Raw genomic sequence first — 27,191 nt, 5'->3', positions numbered from 1 at the left:
CTTCCGTCTACCATATTAAAGAGTGGAGATTCATATGGTGAAGTGTAAGATCCTTTACAGTTTGTGAGCTGTGGCTCTCCCTGTGACTGCAGCTTCCTACTGTTCCCTGTATTTCAGGGATTTGTGAATGGAGCGATTGAGGGGGTGGATTTCGGGTGTGCCTCAGTTCTTGAATAATTGATAACCATTGTCCCTCCATTAAGATTATGTGGTCTTTTGCGTATAGTATGCTGTTCGCTCATTGACAAGGCAATGTACATACCTATTTTTAGGGTGGCCGTGAAGCCTTTCCTTTTGAAGCAATGGGTTAATGACCCAGGCTTGTGGGCAGCATCCCGCTGTCAAGTACGGCTGGGGCATGGCACTTATTACTCAGAGGCTCAGAGGCCCTCTTGGGCTTCTTCACCTTGAGCCTTCATCTGCTCTCCTGCAGCTAATATGCCTGCTTAAAGGTCTTTCCATCTTGGAGCCTGACTCTGTATGGATTTTTATTTCGAATATTTCCGAAGTCTTATAGTTCAGCTATAGGAGAGTCAAGGGAAAAGGAGCCATCCACGGAGGGCTGACAGGTGCTTGGAAGCTGTGAATGATGTTACTCTTTGAGGCTCATTAAAACTTTTATATCTGACACCGTCACGTTGTCTCAGAAAAAAAAATTGCCATGAATACTTGAGCGAGGCTAAAACACCTCACAACGAACTGCAGTGACAACGGAAGCCTTTCTGCAGGTAATGTGTAAGCTCTGAGCCAGTCAGGGTGCAGTGAGGAGGGCCCAGCCACCAGCGGGCTCTGAAGGCGACAGAGTGCACCAGGCAGAGGTAGGAGAAGACCAGTGAGTTTGAGTAACACGTTCTCTGTATTAGTAGCCTTCAGAGTTTCTGCATGCCCTGCCTTGTCTGCCTTTCTGTGAGATTCTTAAAAGCATCTCTGTGCACAATGAAGCTTAAACACATTGGCACGGTTTGTTTGGGAGTAGGAAGAGGCATGCCATGACAATTTTAATCAAGAGAAAGACATGGGAAGTGACTTCCAGTGTTGTGGATTGGGACAGTACAGAGGACATCCCAGTGCAGGCTTATGTATCTGGCTTAGTACTCTGAAGTGTGGGAGCAATGAGCAGATTTCTTTCTAGCCTTAAGTTTTGGGTTTTGAAATAACACCTTGTCTTAATGCTGATTTTGATGACTTGGCTAGTGCTGAGTTAAAAATGCTTCCTTTCTTCAAAGGGTGATGGAAATGCTCTTTCTGGAGACTTCTTGTTGAGGTAGGATTTGTGTGCAGACAAACTTTAAAGGCTCGGTTCTTTGCTAAATAATAGGTAATTTTATCTTGATTCTTTTGTGACTGATTATGTGAGATTAAAATCATTGTATGTAGGTATTAATAGGTTTAGGGACCATAGATCTTAATGGACATGATTAATTGAAAAAAAAAAATCAAATGTAAAAATAAGGTTCTCTCCGAAGAGTTTCATCTGAATGAGAGTGGTGACCCATCTTCAAAGTCCACCAAGATCAGTGGAAATCTGCAAAGGATTTGACAAAACCGTCAAGTCAAATGCAGAATAAAGCCACTGGGAGGAGGCAGCACAAGGAGCCAGAGCTTCTTCACCTGCTTCACTGAGCATCCTGACGCAGGGGCTGAGTTAGGAGAGGCCATCATCCCTTGCAGTACCATTTGGTTCCCGATATGGATGATGAAGAAGGAGAGGAGGGTAAAAGTAAAGAAGATAACGATGAGGAAGAAGGAGAGGAAGGAGAGGGGTGAGGGCGAGGATGACTAGCACAGAAGACCGATGCATTCCAACTCTCTCTCTCTCTCTCTCTCTCTCTCTCTCTCTCTCTATATATATATATATATCTCCAGCCCCTGGGAGTAAGCTGCACTTTTTCCTGCCTGTTCCTTTGTGTTCACCCACCCTGTTTTTGAGGTCTCAATATCATGGTTCTCAACTAATTTGGGGGAAAATATCTTGAGAAAAATACAACAGGAAAAGAATTAAAAAAAAAAAAAGAGAGTTAGATGTATCAAACATTTTCTTATGGTACACATTTTGAATTTTTTTTTTTTTTTTTTTACCAATTTTAAAGGGGATAAACTTAAAATTATCTCTAATTTTTGCTTACCTTTCTGAATTACTTTTTCTTCATGTATAAAAGTTTGAAAAGATACTTAATGTACATATTTGGCCTCAGAAGTCATTAAGTACTAAAGAAGCTACTTAATTTGCCTTTGAGATGCAGAAGTCACCTAATTGTTGCGTGTGCTACTTTGAACCAGCTGCTTTAAGCAACAATCATTTACCACCCAGTGGGAGAATTGGGGGGGGGCGGCTTTGGTGGGGTAGCATTGTTTCTTATTCCATTCACTCGAGATGTTTTTCTTTAGTTAAAATTTTGTATTTTTCTTCGAGAATTTCACAAAATGTATTTTTATTGTATTCGGCCTCAACTTCTCCCCTTCTCACCTTTGATCTACACACACCTTGCTACCCTCACAGGCCACAGCCTTTGTCCTCTATGGACTCCAGTTTGTGCTGCCCACCACTTGTGAACGTGGGACATCCACTAGAGTATAGTTGACCCACCAGGTGCCACATCTGTAAAGAAACCTTTCCGTCCCAGAGAATCTCCCGCTTCCCATGCCTCAGTGAGGGCTGGGACCAAGCTCATAAACCCCTTTGCATACGAGAGTATTGACTGGCCTTATTATTTGTATCCAGCCACAGTCTCTGTGAATTCATGAGTGCAGTGGTCCTGTCACATCTGGAAGATGTGGTTTTGCTCTGGTCTTCCCTGTCCTCTGGCTCATTCTTTCTGCCTCTTTCTAGATGGTCCTGAGCTTTGAAGAGGGGGTGTGATAACAGTTGTCCTGTTTGTGGCTGAGCATATTCCTCCAGCCCTGATTCTCTGCTCTCTGACCATTTGTGAACTTATGTGTTAGCCGTTGTCTGCTGCACAAAGGGACTTCTCCGAGGAGGTCTGAGATCTCCTAAAGTACTGTAGAGCCCTACAAACATAGAAGGTGGCTTGTTAGCTGTGTTTGAAGGGATCATTGTCAGACCAGGATTCCCGAGTTCAAATTCTCAGCACAAAGGCGATTTATTTGCTAGAGGAACAGAAGGCAGTAAATAAGAGAAAAGACCTGAGGAAGAGGATGAGGGAGAAGGGGAAAGGAACAAGAGAGTGAGGGAACAAAGGGCTGCCCCTGGATAGAGAGGACACAGATGTGGTGCATAAGAAAATGGGGGGGTTATAAAGGTAAAGGGGGAAATCCTTATTAGGACGAGGTGTTTAATTTTAGGTGGACATGTTAATTAGGTGAGCTAAAGTGGGATTGCTGGACTTCAATGCTTTGATTTCTGGACCTTGTTGCAGTAAATATTAAAAAGTGGAAACCTTTTACCCCGTGCTAAGTCCGGCTCCCGTGAGGCCACATGGCACTGTGGGTATCTCTAATTTAGGGGCTCCGTGCAGCTTCTAGGACTCAGGCACGGTTCACTCCACTGCCCCTACGTGTTCTCATTCACTTTCCTCCACCACCCAGTAGAAACACGACTCCACAATGATTAACTTATCAAACAGGTTTATATGTTAAATTCTCAATCTGCAAATCCTCTACACAATGTGGTTACAACCAGTGGACAGAGATAAAAACTGCCCATCTAGATAAGATAAATTGACCCATAGAAACCCTTAGAAATGAATGTAACAACCTTATCAATCTAGAGATGCGCTGAGAGAAACATCCACATCTGCCTCCATCATGCCTGCTCTCAAATCTCCCTTACTCCTTCCTCTTCCGTTTTCCTAGACTTTTCCCCGCCTACCTCTTCACTGTCCAATCATGTATTGCCTTGACATCAACCTACAGGACCTCAGGAAGAGGAAGTGGCCGAAAAAGGGAATAGATCTTGGGGTTTGCTTTAGGAATGTAATATTATTTTTTTTCTAGCAAGTTCTAGGGAATGGCAAAGGCCAGCCAAAGCCATGTTGGCAATTTTCTAGCTGGCTAGAGGCTCTTCAGTGTCCATCCATATAGGTTCAACCCTGGGCTTGTGAGTATCCCGAGCATTTTTTTTTTTTTTTTTTTTTTTTTTTTTGGGTCAGATCTTCAGTAACAGGCATGTTTCCTTCTGTGGAGTAGGTCTTAAATCCAATCAGAAAGTGGTCGCAGTTCATACAGTTCACAACTGGGTAAGACCACCCTCTTCCCTTTTCTAGCACTGTCAGAATCAACAGAAAGGAAGAGTCCCGGTCAGTACCTATGTGGTTTCCCCGTGACCTAAGACCAACATGTGTGGTGTCCTCATCAATAGTATCTTACCATCAAGTTCCATAGGCAGTTGGGAGGAACAATGGCACTAGCCCTTATGTGTGGAGTCTCCAGGACAGGGACCAACAACTTAAGGAAAGTCTCTCATATCTGTTACTGGCCTCTTTGTTTGGAATAAGCATCATCCACAGTGTAGGATAAATGCAGTTAAAATACATGAATACACAACTACATTTAAACAGGTCCCCAAAGACTGTTTCACCACCAAGCACATTTCCAACCTCTGCTTGTCTTAACCCTGGTCATCCCACACACTGACTAGAACAGGTCCTCCTGTGGCCTGACCCACATAAAGGATATGGCTGGAGCTTCAGCGTTAGCAGGATCAGGATCTCTACTCATAAAGAATTGGGACTGGGCTTTTCGTCTGACACCTATGGTTTATATACCAGACTGTCTTAATTTTGGTAGTAAGAGACCAAATCAAAATAGAAAAGTCATGAAAAAGGAATACATGGAATTTGATGTCTAAAAAATTTACTAGAATTTGAAATTTATTATTGAAGCATAGGAATGTATTCAGTATATAGAAGACATTAATTCATAACCAAGCCTTGATGTTTATTCTTCATGTGATCTCAAACTGCAAGTAATAGAAACAATAATAAGACGGGTAAGCCCATCTCCTGCTTCCCCTTACTCCTTCTGATGGTAGCATTTTTATTCTTTTAGAGAAAGAAATGACTACAGGAAAATAATTAAAATTTTCACCAGTAAAGTAAACCATCCCCGACAAAAGCTTGGGTACCAAATCCCTTAGCTGGAGATACTTCAGCTTGTTGGCTCCAGAGATAGACTAAAGGAAGTAACCTGAAAGAAATAGTATTTGGACAGAGAGAGTAGTATCTCTCTTTGTTCCTGGTTCTTTGTCTACCCTCTTCAGGTTTCCTGAAAAAGATTTGCTTAAAAGTCAAGCCTTAGCACAGTAAGGGCAAAAATTACTTTGCTTGATTCTGACTTGTATGAAATGAAGACTTGAGGAAAACCTCAAGGAGGCAGAGGAGAATATTAAATAGTAAATATCTTTTTTTTGTGAATATGTCTTACTGTTTAGGCACACTAGGTTTTCTTTACAACCCCCTTACTTTATGTATGTATGTATGCATGCATGCATGTATATATGTATGTAGCAGGCTTGGAGAAAGAAGTAGAGGAACATTGACCTTCAAGAATCGGTAAGAATTGAATGAAGGCCATAGTGAACAAAGTGTCTGTCCAGGGATCAGTGTAGGTATGGTGCTAACGATGCTGGTGTCAGGAGTCAGGCCTTCCGAAGTGCACTGGACAGAGTCCACACTGCAGAAACCTTTAAAGAAGTGTAGGGGCTTTGTAGGGGTATTCGGGGGATTGTAGGTGGGCCCAGATCCAGACCTCTCTTAGCCACACCAGGCTTTTTGACACCGAGGAGGGATAGGCTTGTGGGTGTGCCTGTGTCTTAGTTAGGGCTTTACTGCTGTAAACAGATGTCATAATCAAGGCAAGACTTAGAGAGGACACTATTTAATCGGGGCTGGCTTACAGGTTCAGAGGTTCAATCTGTTATCATCAAGGTGGGAACATGGCAGTTTTCAGGCAGGCACGGTGCTGGAGGAGCTGGGAGTTCTACATCCTCATCTGAAGGCTGCTAGGAGAAGACTGGCTTCCAGGAAGCTAGGTCACACCCACTCCAACAAGGCCACACCTCCTAATAGTGCCAAGCCCTGAAGCCAAGCATAGACAAACCATCCCAGCCTGCCTGGGAACGGCAGGCGAATCTCAGCTGAAGGTGCATCTAGAATTGTGTTGTTGATATTGGTGGGCGTCGCTTTGTAAGGTTCGGTCTTTGGAAGTATTTTATCAGGAGGACAAGCAGAAGGTGACCTGCAGCATCACCAAACCGTCTTTATTGCTGTGAAGAGTTGCGTGTCATCTGTCCACTCTAGTGGTAGTAGGACTCGAAGAAATGACCGACCCACTCGCCCTCTCAGATGGGTCGCACAGGACGCCAGAGTTAGAGCTGGATCACATGCCCGTGTCCACACTGCGTGGAAGCGTTTGAGAACTACTCTTTGATTACGTTGGTAATTTGTGGCTGAGGATACAGTTTGATAGGTAGAGCCCCAGCTAAGCTAAGAAAAGGGGTCGGCCACACTTGGGGGATCCCGATCCTTAGGATACCTGCTGTCTGTGTTCCCACACTGATGTACTGGTTGTTTGGTGAGTCTTTGCTCTGCATAAAGCATGGTGTAGATATGTAGGGAAGCGATGCAGACAGAAGGAACTGCTTAGAAGATAACCACCTTCCAAAAGGGAGAAGGAAAACGAACATGCTGGATGACGCAAGGTGTCACATAGGTCGGCTACGGAAGACAGCATCATGAGGCACAGAGTACCATTAGAGGCCGGGGGCCATCTTCGTGGTAGATAATTTATGTGGTCATGGGCTTACCCAGCACTAAAAGGTAAAACTTTTGATTTCTTTTATTCCTATTTAACTTATTTCACCAGCACCCATCAGTATAGGTTTGTTGCTACACTGACAACCTTCTCCACCTGGCTAAATCTGTCACGACTCAGGTTTCAGTCTTGACTCCTCCTATCCCATCCCTTAGCATGACAACATGTATGTGTCTCACGTTTAATATTTTTTTGAACGGCTCCTTGGAGCAGGCACCGTTTCCGACAAGAAGTTGATACTTGAAAGGCATCTGATGCCAAAGCTGGGAACCTTTCCCGAAGGAACCAGCGTTTACAGAGCTGCTGCAGGTTGGTTACCTTCAGAGGGAAGCTTCCGGGATGCCATCATTACTGCTCCGGCTCAGACCAATCCTGCTACTTACAAGAGCGCAGTGTGCAGCAGTGCTGTGCACAGAGGAACAGTGCGTCTCTGGGTGTTATGGCTCGTTAGGACAGAGGTCCAGACAGCCGTGCGCTAAGTTAAACAGTAAGGGGGTCAAGACTAACCTTGCTGGCAGGCCATAGGTTCACAAGCATCTCCCTCCAGTCGGAGCAGGACTCCGCCGTGAGTCAGTAGGAGCCGCAGCCTTACCTGCCTACTGTTGCTGGGCCACATGCTGTTGGTATAGTAGCTGCTTGTGATTTACTCGAGAAAGTGACAGATGTTGCTTTGAAAGGAAAGCAGAGCCTCCGGCCAGTTACGAAAACCCTGACTGTCTCTGGGATGTGACTGTTGGATGCCTGTGTTGCCTCCATTGTGGGGCCATAGTTCCTTATTCCACAGGGATGCTGCTGTAAGAGCTCATTGGCCCTTCAGTGACTCCAGGATGGACGCTCCTGTCACCCCTTCTCTCGGTGTTGTCTGTTCCTCTTTCTTCTTCTTAACAAGTGAATCTGCAGGTGGCAGGTATTGTTTCAAGAGGATGTCACCGGTTGTGTTTCAGGACATGCTCTGATGCCACCTTGTCTTGGCTGTGTTCAGGAAAGGGTGTGATTTGGAGTTGGATAGAACCGGGCGTGGCTTTGGGTTCTGCATGACCTTTCCTACCTGCTAAGGCTCTTGCTTTTTCCCCAGTTTGAGCTTTTCACTAGCCTAAGAGCCATGCCCTCATTTCAGGTTTCTCGTCAGGAAATAAAAAGTGGTATTGATGGGCATTATATATGAACTCTGTGTTGTAAACCAAAGGAATCCCTTTAACACTTGGGTGGATTTTTTCCCCCCCAAAGGATTTTCCTTATTTTAAAAATTTCACGTAAGTTTATTACGTTGGCTCTGAATCTTTGCAGTTTTTAATCCCTCATCTATGAAGTAAATGGATTTTTAAAAAAATCCTCAGATTATTATTATTATTATTTTTATGTGAAGCTTGAAAGGCACCTTGTGGGGTCAAATCAGAGCACCCCATTCAGCAGCTACAGCGGATGAGTCAGCAGCACCCGGGCGCTCTGTTCCTACAGATTCACTGTGAAAGGCTAGCCAGGCAGAGGGCATCCTGACCTTCTCCTGTGAGCAGTGCCGCTTTGCTTCCACAAGCAGAATTTTGCCTTTCTGCCTGGGCCTGCCTTAGCAAAGGTGCTTCACTAACCTAACTGGCAGAAACACTGCTGGTGCCTACTGCTGGTCTCTGGTGCACGTTGCCAGGTGCCTCGACTTCCCCAACCCTGTCCCGGTTCTCTAGGGATAACGGGACCAGATTGGGGGCTGGGGGGTGGGGGAGCCAGTCCTTAGAAGCTTCCGGACCTGAAATCGATTGGGCATCAGCATGGGCTATGAAAGCAGTGCCAGCCATTCTAAAGCACAGCGCCTCAGGTCCTCAGGGTCCCCAGCAGAGGCGACCAAGTGTCATACCTGTCTTGGGAGGTTTCAGACTCTCGCCTCCTTCCGCATCTTGTTGGCAAGTAAGTTGTAAGCCATGGAGGTTAGCCCACAGTTAGGGAAGAGGAAGTTAGACTCCACTTCTCAGTGGAGCAGTAATGAGGGGTTTGTGACCCAACCCACCTGACACGTTCCTTGGTAGGACATCCTCTGAGAGACCTTGAAGAGGAAAGGGTGGAAGGACGTTGGGCATTCGTGCTGGATGACGAAAGGCACTTTTCCATCCGAGACAAAAATCGAGTGACCGGAGGCTGAAGGAGTCAGTGTATGGTGCGTTTGGGAGCTGGTGATGGCTGCACGGTGCTTTCCAGGAATGGAGCCGCTAGGGGCGCCTGGCGTTGGAGGCATTAGCTCTGTTTAGTGTGTGAAGATGGTGAGGTCACCGTGACCTGTTCTGTTCCAGACCACCATTGCTCCTTTTTGCTTACATGCCCCATGGACCTGGTTAGATACTCATGGAGGTCTGCTCTGTCTTTGTGATAAAACTTTGTCCTGGGCTCGATCCTTTTGACCGGGTCTAAGAATGGCGATTTTCAGCAGTGGTTTTCGTGGGTAAGCAGCGCCTCAGCTTTCTTTGCTTCCCTCCTCTGCACCCTTTTCTTGCAGGGCTCTTGCTCATTCCCTTTGCTTTAGCTAACATCCCATGGCAAAGGTCCCAGAAGTTGGCCTTTCTGACTCAAACCCAGGAACCACACAGCTCTGAGAGGAAGCCTCCTCAGCAGAGGTGTTGCAGCCCATGGGGAGGGGATCTCCAGCTGAGCTGAGGAGCTCAGCCTTCTCTTTGCCTCTTCTCTTCATTGTTTCTTGTCTTCTTCTGGTGAGAGAGCCACACCAGGCAGCAAATCTCAAAAAGTGATTTTGTGGAGGGTCCAGGGTGTGGAGGGATGAATTCAGAGGTGGCCCGCCTATGTTCCTGGGAGGGAACACGCCTGTGTTCCTTGGAGGGAAATTGAACCAAGCACGATGTTTATATGGGGGTAGTTTTGGGGAGGCTTTCAAGCACGGAGATTTCCAGGATTTGTAGGATTTCAAGTCCCAACTTAGGGGACCTCAGGAATTGATGGGTTTCTGTGAGAAGTTCGGGGATTGGTGGGTTTCCCTATTCATTGGTGGCTTTTGTTCAGACTTTTCACCTAAAATTAGTGTAATCTGAGGAGGGTCCTGTTGGCGGGCTGGAGATGACTTTTGTGACAGTTACAGAGGCTAGGACAGTTAGGTCTTGGGGAGGGGCCTGGCTGCTGAGACTTCTGGGGTGTGTGTGTGTGTGTGTGTGTGTGTGTGTGTGTGTGTGTTTACAAAGTATATAAAGTTTATAACGGGAGTCCTCCCAGGGAAAAGTGACTATCTAACAGGGCCCGTGGCAGCTGTCCTCTGCTTGTTATCTCTGGATAATTCCAGAGCTCCCTTTAGAAGCTCCCTCACCCTGGCCAGGCTAGAATCTCTCAGATTTTTCCTTTCTCTGTCCATACTGTTGAATTGTTCTGGATTTTTCTCCTAGATAAGTCCATCCTGTAGAGGGTCACATATTTGTGGATCCTGAGTCCCATGCTGCATTAGAGTCTCTGGGGTGTAGTGGTTTTTTGTTTGTTTCTTTCTTTCTTTTAAATGAACTTCCTAGTGATGCTGTTTTTCTTTTTTTTTTTAATGCCACATCTTTATCATGCTTTTGCCCGTTTTCACCATTTTGCATTGATTCATCCTGTGGAATTTTCTAGGCTTATATAATAAAGGAGCACCCACTTGATAGCTTATACCAACAGGTGTGTGTTTACATTTTCACCATTCTGGGTGGCTTAAGGTTGACTGAGATCAAGATGTGGACTGGGCCCTGTGCCCTCTGATGGCTGCAGGGGAGAGCCTTCCTTCTTTCATTCAGCACTAGGTGGCTTCAGGAATCCCTTAGAGCATGCTTGTGTATTGTGGGTTCCCTTCCATCTTTGCGTGATCTCGTCCTCTGCTTCAGAGTGCCTCTAAAAGATGCTTGTCATTAGAGTTACGTCCCACCAACAGTTTAACATGGCTTCATCTTGACAGCCTTTGTCCTTTTCTGAAAGATCCACCCATAGACTCCAGGATGTGCTTAGGATTTGTTTTGGGGACACAGCACCCATATCCTGCCTGCCGCTCAGGCTAGGGCGCTGCTCTGCACGGATGTGGCTCGCACGGCCCATGTGAGCTCATCCCGAATTGTTTCCTTATTTGAGTACTTTCTTGGTCCTGTCACTGAGCAAATCCTACCAGACTCCCTATTCTCCTTATGGAAAGAGCCTTTTTCTGCAGGATCCTGCTCTTGGAGTCTTGCCCTGTCTGCTCCTCCCGCCTTCCCATGGCTTTTACTCTTCTGGAACTTAGAACTTGGTGTGTGTTCCACATCTAATCCTCTGGCTTCGATACACAACAACTCCAGAGTGTCTTCTGCTCTGTGCACCGCTATCACCCCTTGGCCTGTGTGTTTCTGGCACTGTTGTATTCGCTCCTTACAGATTGGAGTCAGGGCGCTGGCAAACACTGAGTGTAGGGCTGAAGTGCTCAGTCTAACGAGAAACTCGACTCTCTTCGCCATTGCCCTCCCTCCAGTGTTTTGCCTCCGGTAGGACTTTGCTCTTGTCATTGTCTAGCTACAGTGAATGGGCATTCTGTGCACGCGCTGCGGTACTTGTCTGGCCTACATATCTGTGCGTCCATGCACGAACACAGGCAGTTTAAATTAAGTTGTTCCTGAACGGGTTGGCATTTCTGATTCCTTCCCTTTGTGCTGATTGTAACATTGAGGCTGTGAAACAGCCTCTCATGAGTGAGGCCTAGAGGACATCTGAGCCCAGAAAGCCCTTACGGATTCTGTCTCCCCTCACTGTCTGCTTCAGCCAAAATGTGACATTCCCACAGCTTTGTGTTTGTGTGGCTCGGGCCACCCATGGGAAATGGTTAGTTGTCCCTCATCCCAGTTTTAGGTGTCCTAGGATGAGGATGTCGTCGACCAGATTGGATGAAGTATAAGGTAGAGAGGGTCAGGGGACGATGCTGGCAGTACCCTCTTTCCCAGACAGGGAGTGGCTGTGTGAGCAGAGAGGAGCACTGGGAGAAGGGAGTGCAGTTTTGAGCAGAGAGCTTCGCTGCCTGTGTCACGCTGCCCGGCCTGTGTCACACTGCCTGCCTGTGCTACACTGCCCAGCCTGTGTCACGCTGCCCGGCCTGTGTCACACTGCCCGGCCTGTGTCACGCTGCCCGGCCTGTGTCACACTGCCCGGCCTGTGTCACGCTGCCCGGCCTGTGTCACACTGCCCGGCCTGGCTCCCCTGACTATGAGTGAGGAAACTGTAGGGCACAGGACACCTCGACAGAACTGTAGTTTGTGTCCTCCACAGCATGACAAACACCTCTTCAAATTGTTCACTGCCCTGGCTTTAATTGGTTCACGTGTCTCCATATAAAACACACACACACACACACACACACACACACACACACACACACAGCCTACTGACCACGCATTAAGTGACCACAATATATTCAAGTCCGTCTGTGGTGATTGACACAAGTGATGGTCGACTTAGACAAAACATACATCTTCAGAAAATCTTGCCTCGGAGGGAAAGAGGCTTCCAAAATTTGACACAAACTTATTTTTTTTTCTTTAGAGACACCCTTAGGAAACTGGCATTCTGCTGGGATGGGCATGGAAGCAGATGACAGGCACAGTTCAAATAGCTTCGGTGGTCATGTCAAACCACTGTCTGGTAGAGCTATTGACTCAGCCCTTACAAATACACCCAGACCCCTTTGTTTCAATGTGTTCAGTTCCCAGGGGCCTCACCCCACACCTCCACCACACCTCTCTTCTGTACAGAGTAGGAGGAGTCAAGCCAAGGGTCTGCTGGCTAAGACAGAGTAGTCACGGGCCACCAGATCTGTGGCCCTTCTCTTTGGCGTTCTCAGAGGGCCTTAGAGCAGCTGTGTTTATCCTAGTAAATTTTATAAGATACTCATTCACATCTTCTCTTGGGAGGAAGTTCTGCCATGGTGCCAGCGAAGAGTCTTACTCAAATCCACATGGCCACATGGGATGCCGGTTAAAACATTCAGAGATTAGTAGTTAAGCCATGGTTAGTATATGCTGTTGAAACCCAACTGTCAGCTGTAATCCTGAATTTCTTAAAGCTCTGGCATTAGCTAAATATAAGCATTCTACCTCAGGACTTGTTTATGTTCCAAGTTTTTTTGGAGCAGGGTAAAACTCATGTATAATTTGTACAAGCTGTTTTTCTTTCTTTCTGTTAACCTAGCTGTATAGAGTTCAAACAAATGAGAATGCAGACAGGATTCAAAGCTCTGAAGAAAGTAACTAAATTAAGGCTTTTTACGGATAAAGAAGCATTAACATGATTTGAGAGTAAGAGATGCAATTTAATTAGCATACTAGTTCATTTAAAATATTTCTCAAGTGTTTTTCCCGAGGTCTGTTAGACCGGCTCTAGCTGGATCCAGCCAGAGTTTGTAGCCTCTGCAGAATGCTCATTTGCTTATTTATATCCCTGTCTCTTCTGAGAAAGATTCGAAGAGTCTGTCTTTATAGAATAGGAAACCTATAATTACTTGTCCATCACTTTTAAATGAAGTCTCTGGGAGTGATTTGGGCTTTATTACAGCTGAAATCTGCTCGCAACCCTCTCCTTCCGTAGGGGTTCAGCCAGCAGCTTTCTGGCCATCCCTGTCCTCTAGCTCTAATGCTCACACCTAACACTTCTAAAACTTACAAGCAACTCAAGGCTTTTGTTGTCTCTACTTTAGGTACAATGGTGCTTTACCTAATGGTGACAGGGGCAGAAGGAAAAGCAGATTTGCCCTCTATAAGCGGACCAAGGCCAACGGTGTCAAACCCAGCACAATCCACGTGGTCTCCACACCCCAGGCATCCAAGGTAGGTGGCTGAGGCAAATGTTGGAGTTCATATTTCTTGTCATCTGCTATTTTTTTTTTTTTTTGATGTAGGACAGAGCATCTCAGCTACATGAAGCTGGGGAATGTTTGTGCAGAGGTGTTTAGCAATACACTTGACTGTGACCCACTAGGTGACCACTGCATCCCTCTCCATACTCCCCACGCTCAAACATATCTGGAGACATTGTAGGATGGCTCGTGGGGAGGGGTGGCAGGGGATGTTTTTCTTTTGCCAGTTGATGTAGCTACACTGTCTACCTGTTACTGGGAGTTGAATTTGCGTGATTAATACAATGTGAAGTACACAGGTCTAAGTGGTATAGTACATTCACTGTGCTTATTTCTCCCCAGTAAGTCGGTGGTGGTTTGAATAACACCCTTAGGTTCATATATTTGATCTTGGTCCCCAGCTGTGGAACTGCTTGGGAAGGATTAGGAGGTGTGTCACTGAGGGTTGGCTTTGAGATTTCAAAAACCCATGCTGATTCCTGCCATGGTGATCATGGACTAACCCTTTAAAACTGTAAGCAGACCACCAAATAAGTTTTTATGAGTTGCCTGGATCATGGTGTCTCTTCACAGCAATAAAACAGTAACTAAGACCAAGTTTGTAGTGAATGAAATGTTAATTTTTTAAAGAATTAAAGCATGTGTCTTCTGATTCATAAGCTAGAGAAATACCTTGAGTTTCCAGTCTGGTTGGCAAGTTTTTACACTGATATTACACTATGGCCAGTTTTACATCCTACACTTACGGCAAGTTTTCTTTCAATAAAATCAATTATTTGCTATACAATATCTGCCTTTTAAATAAAATATTAATGTGCAATATTTCTTATGGAGTTGCTGGATGTGTTTGTGACTATGACTTTGAACACCCCAGACAAGTCAAACATTGATTCTGTTTTTACCGAACACCAACCTTCAGAGGACACAATGCTTCCTTGGAATCAAATGTAGTGTTCTTATACCAGTGTTAACTGTGACCAGCCTGTGGATACTTGACTGTTTAAGAGTCTGTGACACGGTCTTGGAGAGAGTCTGATAGAATGTACCAGCTCCAGCTGTCTGCTAATAGTGACAAGTGAACATAAAAGAAGATACCAGGGACCAAAAACATGAGAAAGGGTAGTGTGGAATGGGCAAGGTTGGCTACTGAGAGCGACTGTGAAGGCTCGGAGATGACGTGCATTTATAAGTAAATCTGGCTTCATCAGGACCTGAAGAATTGGAAGAAATGGAATAGCAGCAAGCTCTTGGGTGGTCAAGAACATGAGAAAGGTTTTACAGTCTGTCTTAGTTACTTCCCCCACCCACCCCTGACAAAATACTGAGGTTTATTCTAGCTCTGTTTCGGGAGATGGTAGTTTATGACGGCAGTGAAGGGACAGTGGCCAAGTGGCTCAGTCCCTGATGGTTAGCTCCTGTAGCACAAACCTTTTACTTTGCTGACTCAGGAGGCAGAGATGGTGCTGGGAACCAGAGCACATAGGGCTGCCTCCAGTCTTCTCCTGACCAGCCATGCCTCCCTTCCAAGGTTCTGCAGGCTCCCTAAACAGCACCATCTGCTGGGAATGGAACACAGGATCTTGCGCAGGACAAGCCAGAGTATTTAGAGAAGGAAAACAAGACAAGTGTTTGAGAGCCCACGGTGGGCGCCAAAAATATTCTTGTAGTGTAAATATGGCCCTTTTAATTTTGTAGCACCATTGACATTTATCTTCCTTGTTTTGTTTTGAATCTGCACTGTTTTATTATTTCCTTTTTCAACGTAACGTTTTTATTCATTCTTTGGGAGTTTCACATAATACACCCGTTACTTCCTTTTAAAACCAGGAGTTTTATGTTAACAAAATGTCCGACAAAAGCCATAGAGAACAAGGGCTGGAGCATGGAATCTGTTTAGCGTGTGCAGAGTCCTGAATTTGATTCATTCCCCCCAAACACACACATACTCACATTGTAGAGATTCTGCTTTGATTATGCAAGCTCATTCTGTGTTGAAATATTGTAGCTAGTGCTGGAGAATTTGGGCTCAGTGACTCCTCCTTCTTCTCTCCCAACCTCTTGCTTCCCATCTTAGCTTTTATCATTTTTCCTACACGCTTAGATTTTTGCTTCACAATTTTTAAATCATTCATCTCTTAGTAGTTGTGCGAGTCTGCACTTAAACACATTACCCACAATTCTCAGAACTGGGCACATCAGGCCTTGACCCTCTTTGTAATCTGGAAAAAAATTTTTCAGGCTCTGCCCCCCTGGGCCTTGTGTGACTGCTACTCCTGCTACATTTGCTCTGTTGCTCCTGGGCTCCATTCAGTTACAAACAGTGTCTCTGTGCTTAAATACTTAACCGAGTCCTTAAGCCAGTAGTCTGGTGGCCAGGCAGTATTGGGAAACACCCTTATTACTTTTTCCATGTCTTTCCCGCCATGGGGTTAGACGTGACGACATCCCGCTGCCGTGCCCGTCTTCTCTGTTGACTTTTCTGACCTACCCTGTCCCTGCCCCCTGCTGCCCATGCTGACCTCCAGTTCATTCCTTTATGCATTTTAGTGAACTGGTGTCTGACCTGATCTTTCTCCTAACACCTCTGTCTCTCTGTTTGAGGGCAGAACAAAGATGCCTCGTCTCCAATGGTAGAGTCAGTGGGAGACGGACCCCTCAGTCGTCCCTGAATGCTGGCATTAAAGCTGAGGCAGACTGACGGCAAGCCCATGCTATTGTTGCGAAATCTCTATTTGTATAACCCTTATTTGTGTACATATTTGCTCTTGGAATAATACAGGTATTCCCTGATTATATAATGTGGTTAGAAGTATCAGAAGTCCTGTTTTGCTTCTGGCAGATCTCTGACATAGGCATAAAGCCTCATATTTTATTCACCCATTCATCTATTCAACAAATATTTATCCAGCACCTTCCACGCCCAGGCATCATGCCAGGTATTGGATAGACTGCCTCGAACAGACACATCGGCACGGAGCTGATTGGCCAGTGTGGGCAAACAGTGGAGTGCTGTGAGAGTACGTATGCAACTGTGGGCTGTGGGAAGTGCTGGGAGGAAAAAGGCACAAATGTGGCCCCGGTTGGCAGGGAAGAGTCTGTGTCAGGGCATAGGAGCTGCTGCTGACTGGGAAACGTTGGGGGTAGAGCCAAGCAGGGATGCAGAGAGATCAGGGCCTAGCCGGAGGATTTGACTTTCTCTGAATGGGAAACGTTGGGTGGTGTTAAGCTGAGAGAATAGCACGAGGCAACTGAGAGTTTGCCTTTTAGGATGTGGGGAGAACAGTGTACCGTTACTCTACCCGTAAACAGTGTGCTGTCCTGACGGTACCACTGTCCAATAACAGATATTTTTACCAGCTGTGTGTTAGATTTAGCAACATTGCTAGGGAAAAACGTCATCATAATTTTTTCTTACTTAGATTATGTTTTATAGAAATGTCCTTTTTAGGGTATGTTCACGTTCCAAAAGTAACTAGAAATCACCCTCCAGTGTATTTCATAACGGAAAATATTATGAATATTTGAATAATGGTTTAGAATAAGATTAAGTCTCATATGAGTGCATGTCCAGGGCCGCCCTTTAGTCTGTGTCTTTATCCTCTTTCCGTGGCTGTGAGAAAGTACATCGTGCTGGGCACCTTATGAAGAGATGGCTTGTCTCAGCTGTGCTGGCTGCTCCCCCCTGCATCGTGGCTGTCACAGCATGGGGGAAGCGTAGAAGGGAACAGGTCAAGTGCACTAGCCAGGAAATGGAGCAGAGAGCTTGGAGTTGCTGTTCCCAGCGCTGTTTTGATAGGAACTTACCTAGGGTCCTGAGACCACTCCTGCTCTGTAAGATCAGTTCTCATCCATTCTGAGGACGCTGCCTGTGCCATCTTCCTCTTGCCACCACTCAGCATGGCTGGACCAGGAACCAAGCTGCCAGCACCTAAGCCTTTGGGGACTGACCACACAGCAGCAGCACGTTTGAGTTGGTGTACCTCTGTTAGTAGATGGAGCGTCCCAGTGATTGTGGGAAGTGGTAAAGCTGATGTAATCTGTAGTGTCAGCTCAGTAGCTTGAGCTGATGTGCAGGATTCATGGAGGTCCACGTTTGAAGTGTGTGTCTTGGTGGCACCGGACAGTGCAGCTGGCTGCTTCAGGAGCAGCACCAGCTTCTCAGTGTCTACAGATTGTTCACTGGTGCTGCCTTTAAGTAGTTTGGTTTTACAGTCTTGATTTTGGTTTTCTCTATAGTTATTTTGGTTATTAATCTTCGGTTCGTAGTGTGTGTGGTGGTTGTTGGTTTTGTTTGCTAAGACAGGGTGTGATATGTAGTCTCAGCCCCAAATTCACTGTCCCCCTGCCTCAGCCTCCTGACTACATGTATGAATCACCACACTCTACTCTCTGTTTGATAGTTTGAAGTTCAAAAATTAATGAATGAAATTATTATAAATATAATTAATTCAGTGAAGTATGTTATAGTTCGGGCAAAGTGTTTTGATAAGGCTTTTCCATTTAGGAAATGAACCATGGGCCTGAATATATCTTGATTCTCTACTGGATACAAATAGAAAACAAAGTGTGTTATTTCTAGAATGAGAAACTATTTATTTCAGTAAAACTGTTGGTAGACTCACCTTCTACAAGGTCAAAGTAGCAACTTGTCAAAGCTCTTCACTAATGAATGTTGGTGAGCGAGTCCATCTGTGAGCGAGCCATGTAGTTCACGTGGTTTCCTGACAGAGTAGCTTGACTTCCAATACAGTTCTTGTAGAAAATGATCATGTCAGTTTAAATGTTACATATCTACTGGGATTAAAAAAACAAAACAAAACGCCCTTTGGAGCCACCGAGGGTGACGCTCCAAACATTGCAAGTAGAGCTCCAGTAATTTACTTTGCAATTCCCAAGACTTTGAAGCTGGCGTGATGGCTGCCGCTTATTTCATGGATCCCGGGGAAGGAGTGACACCTGAAAAACATTAAGCTTTACTGTGGTTCTCAAGAAGAATTCAAGACAAATGGTTTCCAGGAGCCGTGCTTACAGAAAAACCTTTTGGGTTTTGCACAGATGGTGCCAGTGTGGAGCTGGGGAGAAGACCTCTCCTTGGCTCTTCCTGTTGTTCTGCTATGCCTGGGTGATTTGGAAGCTAAGCTAAGGAAACTTTGTAACATTTTACGTTAAAAAATGTATTACTTCACCTCAAATACACATTAGAGTTAAATAGCATTGGAAGAACCTGGGGTTAGTGTTGAGGTAGTTGAGCTTTGATGGCAGCCTGTTGTCACTTGTTACACATAGCTCTGATGTCTTACAAAGCCCTGGAGAGTCACTTGTGCAGAGACCCAGGTAGCAGTTGGCCACTTAGAGTTTTGAAGGATTTGGCCTTGGTGATCGTGTAACTGATGTTCTGTGAAGTTTTTCTTTATATTAAGAATAAGAAATCGTCGTGCCAATGTGGCCAGGGTTAGTTGACAAGTAATTGATAGTAAAACACATAGAAACCAAATAGAGGTGAATGTGGTGGCGAGATTAGAACCAAACCTGAAAAGAAACACTGGTAGGAACTCCAGGAGGAAAAAATCTTAACTTATCCTATAGATTACCTGAACATAGACTTTGTGTAGACTACAAATATGAGTGATGCATTATTTGCTTATACTTTAAAATTTAAAACTCATTGATTCCTATGAATTGAATACTGTAGAGCAAAAGTAAAAATAAATCACACCTAATAACAATTTCCATGGCTTAGGCGATGGTAGTGGATGTGAGCAATCTCCTAGTGGTCAGAACAAGAGCAGGTGTATTGAATTCAGATTAGTGAGCAAAAGGGGCCAGAGCTGCTAGGCCAGCGAGGGCAGGCGCCTTGTGTATGCAGACTCTGGCTTGCTCCCCTCAGCTAACTGGAGCAGCGGAAGCACTTGGCTTCTCTAGTAAAACCCTAGCTCAGACATTGAGCCACATGCGCAACTCGGTCAAAGAAAGGATCATGCTAACAGTTTCTAACAAGCAGCAGATGGTTTGGAAATTAGTGGGACGACTCGATGAGTGACTGATGTCATTGCCTGCCACACTGGAGTGTACTTTTAAAGTATGGATACTAGGAAATGTATGGGAATGTTTTTTAAATATTTAAAACCAGTGTCACATGCACTTTTAGGACTTGAAACAGCATGATTTTTATGTAGCCTTTTGTGAGCCTTTCACGTCAGTTTCAGTATGTCATGTAATATATTTTAACTTAGAACCATACGTCTGATTCAAGATTCTCACATTGAGTACTTCCAACAGGGTGACGAATTGGTTCTGAATACTGGGGTTTTCCTAGTTTCAGCAATTAAAAAGTTTAGCACTAGTGTGTGTGCATGCAGGTGTGTGTGTCCGTGTGCACACTCTAACACTTGTTTCATACTTTCAAGTGCTAACAACTGTGTGTGTGTGTGTGTATGTGACTCTGCTTTGCTGTGTAGTGTGACCAGAACTTAGGCTTTCAAGTAAAAGAGATAGTCTCTCCTATGCACTCTATAGATAGCTCATTCGGATGCAGAGGCCTGTGCCTCAATCTCTGGTCGCCTTCATGGCAAACAGAATCCTGCATGTAATAAGGCAGGAAGGAACCTATCAGAGGGATTATCATGGATCACCCAGATGGGCAGTGTAATCACAAGGGCCCTCAACAACGGAAGGGAGGGGCTTTGCTGAATAGCTTAGAGAGAGATGATGGCAGAGGGGCAAAAGGAGCTTTGAGGTGGGGGAAGAGGACCATAAATCAGAGTGCCTGCATCCTCCAGAAGCTGGAGACAAACCTGTCAGCCAGCAAGGAAACCAGCACTTGGGTCTTACCGTCACAGGAACCGCAGTCAAACGGAATGTGTTGGCAGCAGTCTTCCCTGGACCTTGGTCACTCCTTGTTGTCCACCTGTGTGATATCCAGGGTGCCTGCTGAATACTGGTAGACACATCTACGAGAAAACTTATCGTGCTTCATCAGCAGAGGCCTTTAATGATTTGTTAAGCAGCTAGAGAAAACATACGCTTACCGTTTAATGGGAAATTTAGTACAAAATGCCTGTACTTGTGATGAGCTCTTAGTCTTGTGTTAGAGGAGACAAAGATATGGAGGGGGAAAAATGACAACCGAGAGACGATGAACAATTTTGAATATAGAGAAGTAAAACAGAAAATCTTGGTTCTAGCGCTTGGCATCTTTAATTAACACTGTGATTATGTACGTTACATTTATACAGTAATTACAATTTTGACCCAGTGCATGCATTCGTTGGGAAAATACTGTGTTCTTAAAGCAAAATTTCGTTGACTTGTTAACCTATCAGTCTTAGAGAATGTTTTCTGTCAATAATTATGCTTTTAATCAATCTTAGTTGAATTTTGACCCAGTTAGTTACTTGGAATCCTCTTTTTATTGAGGAAGGGGGTCTTTTCTTATAACTAACCCTTTGAAAACATTGAGCACTAAAAATTCATAGGACTTTTATTTAGACTGCATTTTGTGTCAAAAATGCAAACCAACCAACCAACCAAAAAGCATTCTTGGCAAGTTGGCTCATTTCACTAGGGTGTGTGTACTGCCCAGGGCCCCAGAGTAGTGGCCTATTGTTGCTGGAGGAAGCCGAGGGAGGCACGCTTCTGACTGTCTTCCCCCTCAGAAAGGTGGCTCAGAAAACCCGCTGACTGCCAGACAAGGGCTGCTGTAATGACAAAGTGAATTAATACAATTCTTGCTCATAAAAGTGGAGGCTGCCAGGCTGATGAGGCTGCTCAGTGGGAAAAGTGCTTGGTGCACATGAACAAAGGCACGAGTTTAGATCCAGCGCCTACCCAAGAGCCCCGCTCAACAGCATGTCAGCACATCTGTAACCCTGGTAATCTCTGGGGTGCAGAGAAAGGCAAATCCCCAGAATGTGCTGGCCAGGCAGTCTGGGAGCTCTGAGTTTAGTTCGAGGCCTGTTTCAAAAAGTAAAATGCCGAAAAGTAGAGGAAGACACCTTATGTCAACAACGTGAGCACGCACACAAACACACACACACACACACACACACACACATCTGCGGGCACACACCATTGAGATTGGAAACTGCCTTGTTTGAATTGGCAGCACCAGTGGTTATTGTAATAGGGTGTTCTGCAGAGAGCCCTTCTACAGAAGGGCCAGTGATGGAGGCTTGCCTTTGATAATAGGTCGTCTGCTAGCAGTGGTGACTTTGGTAACATGCTGTACGGGTGCAGTGATTGAGTCCAGTGCAGCTGAAAACGGTAATGGAGTGCACAGGGGTTGGGGTACCATGGACAGGCTAGGAATGGCTGCTGTTGGTCAGACTCTTGTGCTTCAGAGCGCATGGTTCTTTGGAAAGTATCCTATCCTCTCTGAAACCCCGTGTGACTGTGTGCAGCACTACTCATATTTGTGAACTCCGTAGATGTCATCTGTGTTTTAGGTAAGGACATTGTGGCTTCTGAACCCTTTGGATTTGTCTTGCTGAGCGAGTGGAGATGCTTGCTTGGACTGGATTCTCTTTCCCTTTCCACCTGCCCTCTGAGCTCACACTGTCTGTTTTCGTCTCCCTGTCTGTTCCCCACGTAGCCTTTCCCCTCATGGCGCTGTGTTTCCGTCAGCACCATCCACCTTTGTTAACATAGGCACAGTCTCATTCCAACCATACTCTCACCTCTCAGGCACCCCACCCCTCCAGCCTCGGAGAGAAGTCCCTTCTGATCTCATAGAGTGTTTGCTATGCACCTTTGCTTTGTGAGAGTTGTTGGCTGGCTTTCCTCAAAGTCTCTGCTCTCCTGCTGGCCAGCTGGACACACTCAGCTTATACAGACGGTTACCTGCTTTGGGCCTTTCCTGGGCCGGCACACTATCCTTTAGATTTGCCAGCTAGTGACAGAGAAATACTTGGAAGGCATCAGCGGTCTGCCAGACGGTAGTGATAGCGATTGGCTGATGTACACTGATGTTAGTGAGGTGGTCTCCGGAAGGAACTCCTCCTAGAAGTCAGCATGGGCTCTGAGCTCATGGAAGTTATGCTCCTGTCCTGGCTGTTGAGATGTTATAAGAAACTTGTAGCTAAAGTGCATTGACAGGTTAACACTGAAACTGAATTTAGAGTCGGTTCCTCTGTAGACTTGATAATTTAAGTTTATTTTTTTCTTAGTTCCCAGCAGCAAAGCATTACCACGAAGCAGTTTCTGAATCATTGAGTGCACTAACTTTGGAGGTCAGTGGATTTCCTCACTGGAGAGTGCGGTCAGCGAAGAGAATGCCGTGACGTGGCTTTCTCAAGTGAAGGCGCATCTGCAGCACAGCTCATCCCTCAGACTTTCTTCCTCTGCCCGCCGAGTTCCACTCCTTGCATTTTGAACATAGGAGTTGTTCTGCATGACTTTCCGTGTAGAGTTGCACCATTGTTAAACATAAACACATTAGATGTTAAAAGAAAAAGACTTTTCTAAGTTGTTCATAGTAATACTTACTGTCTGGTTGAAATTGTTAACCTGGATGTCAGCAATCTATCAGCCTTTGTTTTTTTTTTTAAATCATTTTTATTACTGTGATAGTCAAGGATCTCTAAAGGGATAGAACCCGTAGAATACATGTGTATTAAAAGGGGGTTACTGAGTGGTCTAACAGTGGCTGGTGCACAGAGACAGGCAGTTGCTCAGGCCGTGTGGTGGGATGCCTCAGCAGTCCCTGTTTGGAGCCGAAGGCCTGGAAGATATTTGGGGAACTTCTGGTCTATAAGGGAAACCTGGAAAGGAACACAATGCCCTTGGCGAGAGGATAGGTGAACTTGCCAACAAGAGTGAAGGCAAGCAGGCAAACAACACAGTTCCTCTTCCCTCTTCCTTACCTGGGCTGGAAGGGAGGTAACGCTTACATCAGGGTAGGTCTTCCCTCTTTGAACCAGTCTGACCAAGGAAGTCCCTCATAGGAGTGCCCTGGTACTTGCTTTTTAGTTGATTCATACAACCAACATTAACCCCCACAGTTACGTTCCTTTGCAGCCTAGTCTCATAAATACAAGATTGTCATTACATTTTTAGAAATGCATATTCTGTATGTGTATGGGCAGACATGTCATGGTGTATGTGTGGAGGTTAGAAGGCAGCTTTCTGGAACTAGCTCTCTCCTTCTACCATGAGGGTCCATGGATTGAATCTGTTATGGGCTTGGCGCCAGGTGTCCTTACTTGCAGAGGCTACTTGCTTGCCCCATAGCGCCATTTTGGATCGTCCAAATGGCATTGATGTTTAAGAATTACCAGCAAAGTAGAACTAATGTCGAGTCTCCTTGTCTTCAGTGAGTTGAGAACACTTCTGGCAAACACAGCTTGCCTATTGAATTCCTCTCTACTTATTGCTTAGCATGTGATGCTGAGTGTTAGCCCAGGGCCTCATACATTATAGGTGCACATCCTACCTCCGTACACCCCCAGATCATTTATTTTGACTTTTTCTTAGCATGCACACGCTTTTACAAAGCAGATACCTGTTTAAACTACACCCGGGTCAAGAAGTAGTACCCTGTCAGAGCCCCAGAGGTCTTGTTACTCTACCCTGCTGGCTACTGTCTACCCCAAGCAGTAACCAGGCAACCGCCATCTGACCTGGAACCCACAGGTGGTTTCTGCTGTTTGGTATTTTAAAATCCATTTCACCTTAGAATGTAAAGTCAAGATAAATACAAGTTAATCATAGCCTCCAGTATTTATGCTTAAACCTGCAACAACTTAGAAATCTAACTTTTGCTGCAAGCAAAAATCTATTTTCATTTGGAAAATTGGTAAACTTGCTAAAACAGCAATAATTTTATAGAGCTGAATATTCCAGGGAAAACTCTAGTTCTGTATTATTCTTCTATACTGAGGTATGTTGCTGGTTTCCTCTGAAAAACATTTTTAATGCTCACTGATGACCGTGTTTCCCTTAGTCTCCATATTTGTGAGGTCTGGAGGTAGCTTAACTTAGGAGTCAGAGGTGGTGTGGACCAGTGTGGGTGATGCTGATTGGATTCTTGGCTCTGCTCCTCGCTGGTTGTGAGGCTTAGGGCACATTTTCTAAGCATATCTTTCCAGAGTCGCTGGTGAGGATCAAGCAAAATAGACTGTACACATCCCCTGCCTTCCAGGTAGGTTCTAGGGAACCAGTAACTGTTCTTTTCAGTGACTATGCAAGATCTAAGCAGATCTGTAAGTACAAGGCCATCGAGGATAGGACAAGTTCTAGGTGAAGAAAAGCTTAAGTCCAGGTATGGTGGCACACGCCTTTACCCCCAGCAGTCAGGAGACTTCAACTCACAGACCTTTGAGTTCAGGGTCAATCTACAGAGCAAGTTCTAGGACAGCCAAGCTTAGACAGTGAGGAGTTGGAAGACAGAAAGCTGATAATAGAGTAAGGAGGGCCATGTTCCAGCCCCAGCAAGCAGTAGAACTTGGCAGCTTTGGCCATATGGCTCTGGCTTTAGAGTGGAAAATAGGACTACTGGGACAATTGCTACTGGTTAGCTGGAGCTAAGGAATTAGTGGGGATTAAAAAGAGACCAGCAACACTGAGGTAAATTCTTCTGGGAAGTGTTTTCTGAGAGCACCAAGAAGCTGTTCCAAAGATAGCCAAGGTTGTACCTCATGATGCAGCTGTACTTGGTAATGTGTAAGAGTCACCCAGGTGGTACTGGTTTTGAAGGCATGAAGGGGTCATGAAGAGCAGCTAAGGCTTAGCACTGTGAGAGGCCTTGGAAGGCCTTTGGTGAAGGTGCAGCCTCCGGTGCAGTTGCTGGATCAGGGCTGAAGGAGTCATGCAAAGAATTTGAGGTTTAGCTCTTTGAAGAGATCCTGTGAGAGGCTAGTTGAAGCAGAAGACTCCGTGTATTGGAGATGCCAGTATCGTGGGATGATCACCAAGAACAGCAGCCATAATGGAATGGATTCAAACAGAACCTAGAGCACTACAAAGGACAGAGCTGGAGAGGTGATGAAAACCCTTCAGAGGAGCCCAGAAGATCATGTGTGAACTCCAGACATTGAAACAAGAAGCTGAGAAGTTGAAGCTCTCTTGAAGACCCCAAGATGTTATGCCAGAGCTGTGGGCTATCTGCTGAAGAAAGCTGCTAACAGGAAGTAGAACCAGCCCAGCTGAAAGAAGTTTGTTGCAGTCAACAAAGATAAAAAAAGGAGTCGGAGAGCTGAAGACCGCTTTGACACCAGACATGGCACTGCAATTTAGAATTTGCCCAGCTGGTTTTCTGTCTTGCTTGGAGATTACAGTTAAATGATTTGATGAATCTCGGAAGAGACCTTGAACGTTGGACTTTTAACATTGTTGAGATTTCTGTAGACTATGGGGTCTTTGGAACTTGGACTAAATGTATTTTTTATTATGCCATGGCTAGGCATGCTCCACCCCCCCCCCCATAGACTCATATATTTGAACAAGCCTATGGGAGCCAGGGAGTGGATTATTATGGTGGTTTGAATATGCATGGTCTAGGGAGTGGCACTATTGGGAGGTGTGACCTTATTGGAGGAAGTGTGTCACTGTGGGTGTGGGCTTTAAGACCCTTATCTATCCTAGCTGCCTGGAAGCCAGTTTTCTCCTAGCAGCCTTCAGATGAAGACGTAGAACTCTCAGCTCCTCCTGCACCATGCCTGACTGAACAGTGCAATGCTCCTGTCTTGATGATAATGGACTGAACCTGTAAATGTATAAGCCAACCCTAATTAGATGTTGTTCTTTTAAGAGTTGGCAATAACTTTAAGTAACCCGTTTAAAAAAAAATAAAATGAAGGCAGAGGCTTACCTGGAAATCCATAGGGCATTAAGTCTGGGAATCTCTATAGGTATCCATAGATGCCCTAATGTCTTGTATAAAATTGAGCAGTGTTTGGAGAAACCACGTACCTCTTGACTCTATATTAAAGACCCTAATAAGATGTAAAAGCCATGGACGTAATTGTTACGGTGCCGGCTATCTTGGGATGTGGCCACATGTCATTTCTGTAGACGAGTTGCACTTGACATGTGGACAGTGCAGACTTTGTTTTGTGATGTCATGAATATGCCACCACTACCGTTACTACTGCGGCCTCTCCTGTGCTGCTGCTCTGCTTCCCAGCATTACTGATTACTAGGGGATTTCATACAGCAGACCCCATCACACTTGCTTCCCGTTGCTCCCATGTCCACCCTCCCACCTCTATGCTCTCCCCTCACAAAGGAAAAACGACACCAAGCCCAGTTTGTGTTGCCCGTATACTCACTGGAGTTTGGTCGAACTCTAGGTAGCCAACCCCTTAAAAATAACTGAGTTGTTCCCCAGCCACCTCCCTGGTCCCTCCTGAAGCCATCAACAGTGAAGATCTGCACTTCCGCATCGTTGCCACGGTGTCTGAGTCCTCTCACCAATAGTTTCCTCTGTTTCTGTTTGGATGGGGGATGGTGGGCAGTTGTCACAGACGCTTTCGGTTTGGATGGGGGATGGTGGGCAGTTGTCACAGACGCTTTCGGTGTCTCTCATTCTCAGTCCCGCGTCTGCAGTCATCAACACCACCGCAGAAGCTTTGTCCCTAACACTAGGGGCATCACAGACTTT

General features: G+C 45.4%; 1 protein-coding gene across 1 annotated transcript in view; it reads left to right on the top strand.

Moving 5' to 3' along the window:
* PELI2 (pellino E3 ubiquitin protein ligase family member 2) overlaps positions 1–27,191 on the top strand; it is a 132,187-nt gene that overhangs the window by 33,090 nt on the left and 71,906 nt on the right. Inside the window, exon 2 of the mRNA XM_080926105.1 lies at positions 13,436–13,565. Coding sequence (XP_080782231.1) covers positions 13,436–13,565 — 130 coding nt within the window. The remainder of the gene's footprint in view (positions 1–13,435; positions 13,566–27,191) is intronic.

The sequence above is a fragment of the Micromys minutus genome, assembly GCF_963924665.1.
Source record: "Micromys minutus genome assembly, chromosome: 12".
Taxonomy (NCBI): Eukaryota; Metazoa; Chordata; class Mammalia; order Rodentia; family Muridae; genus Micromys; species Micromys minutus.
This window is presented reverse-complemented; position numbering and strand designations above follow the sequence as displayed.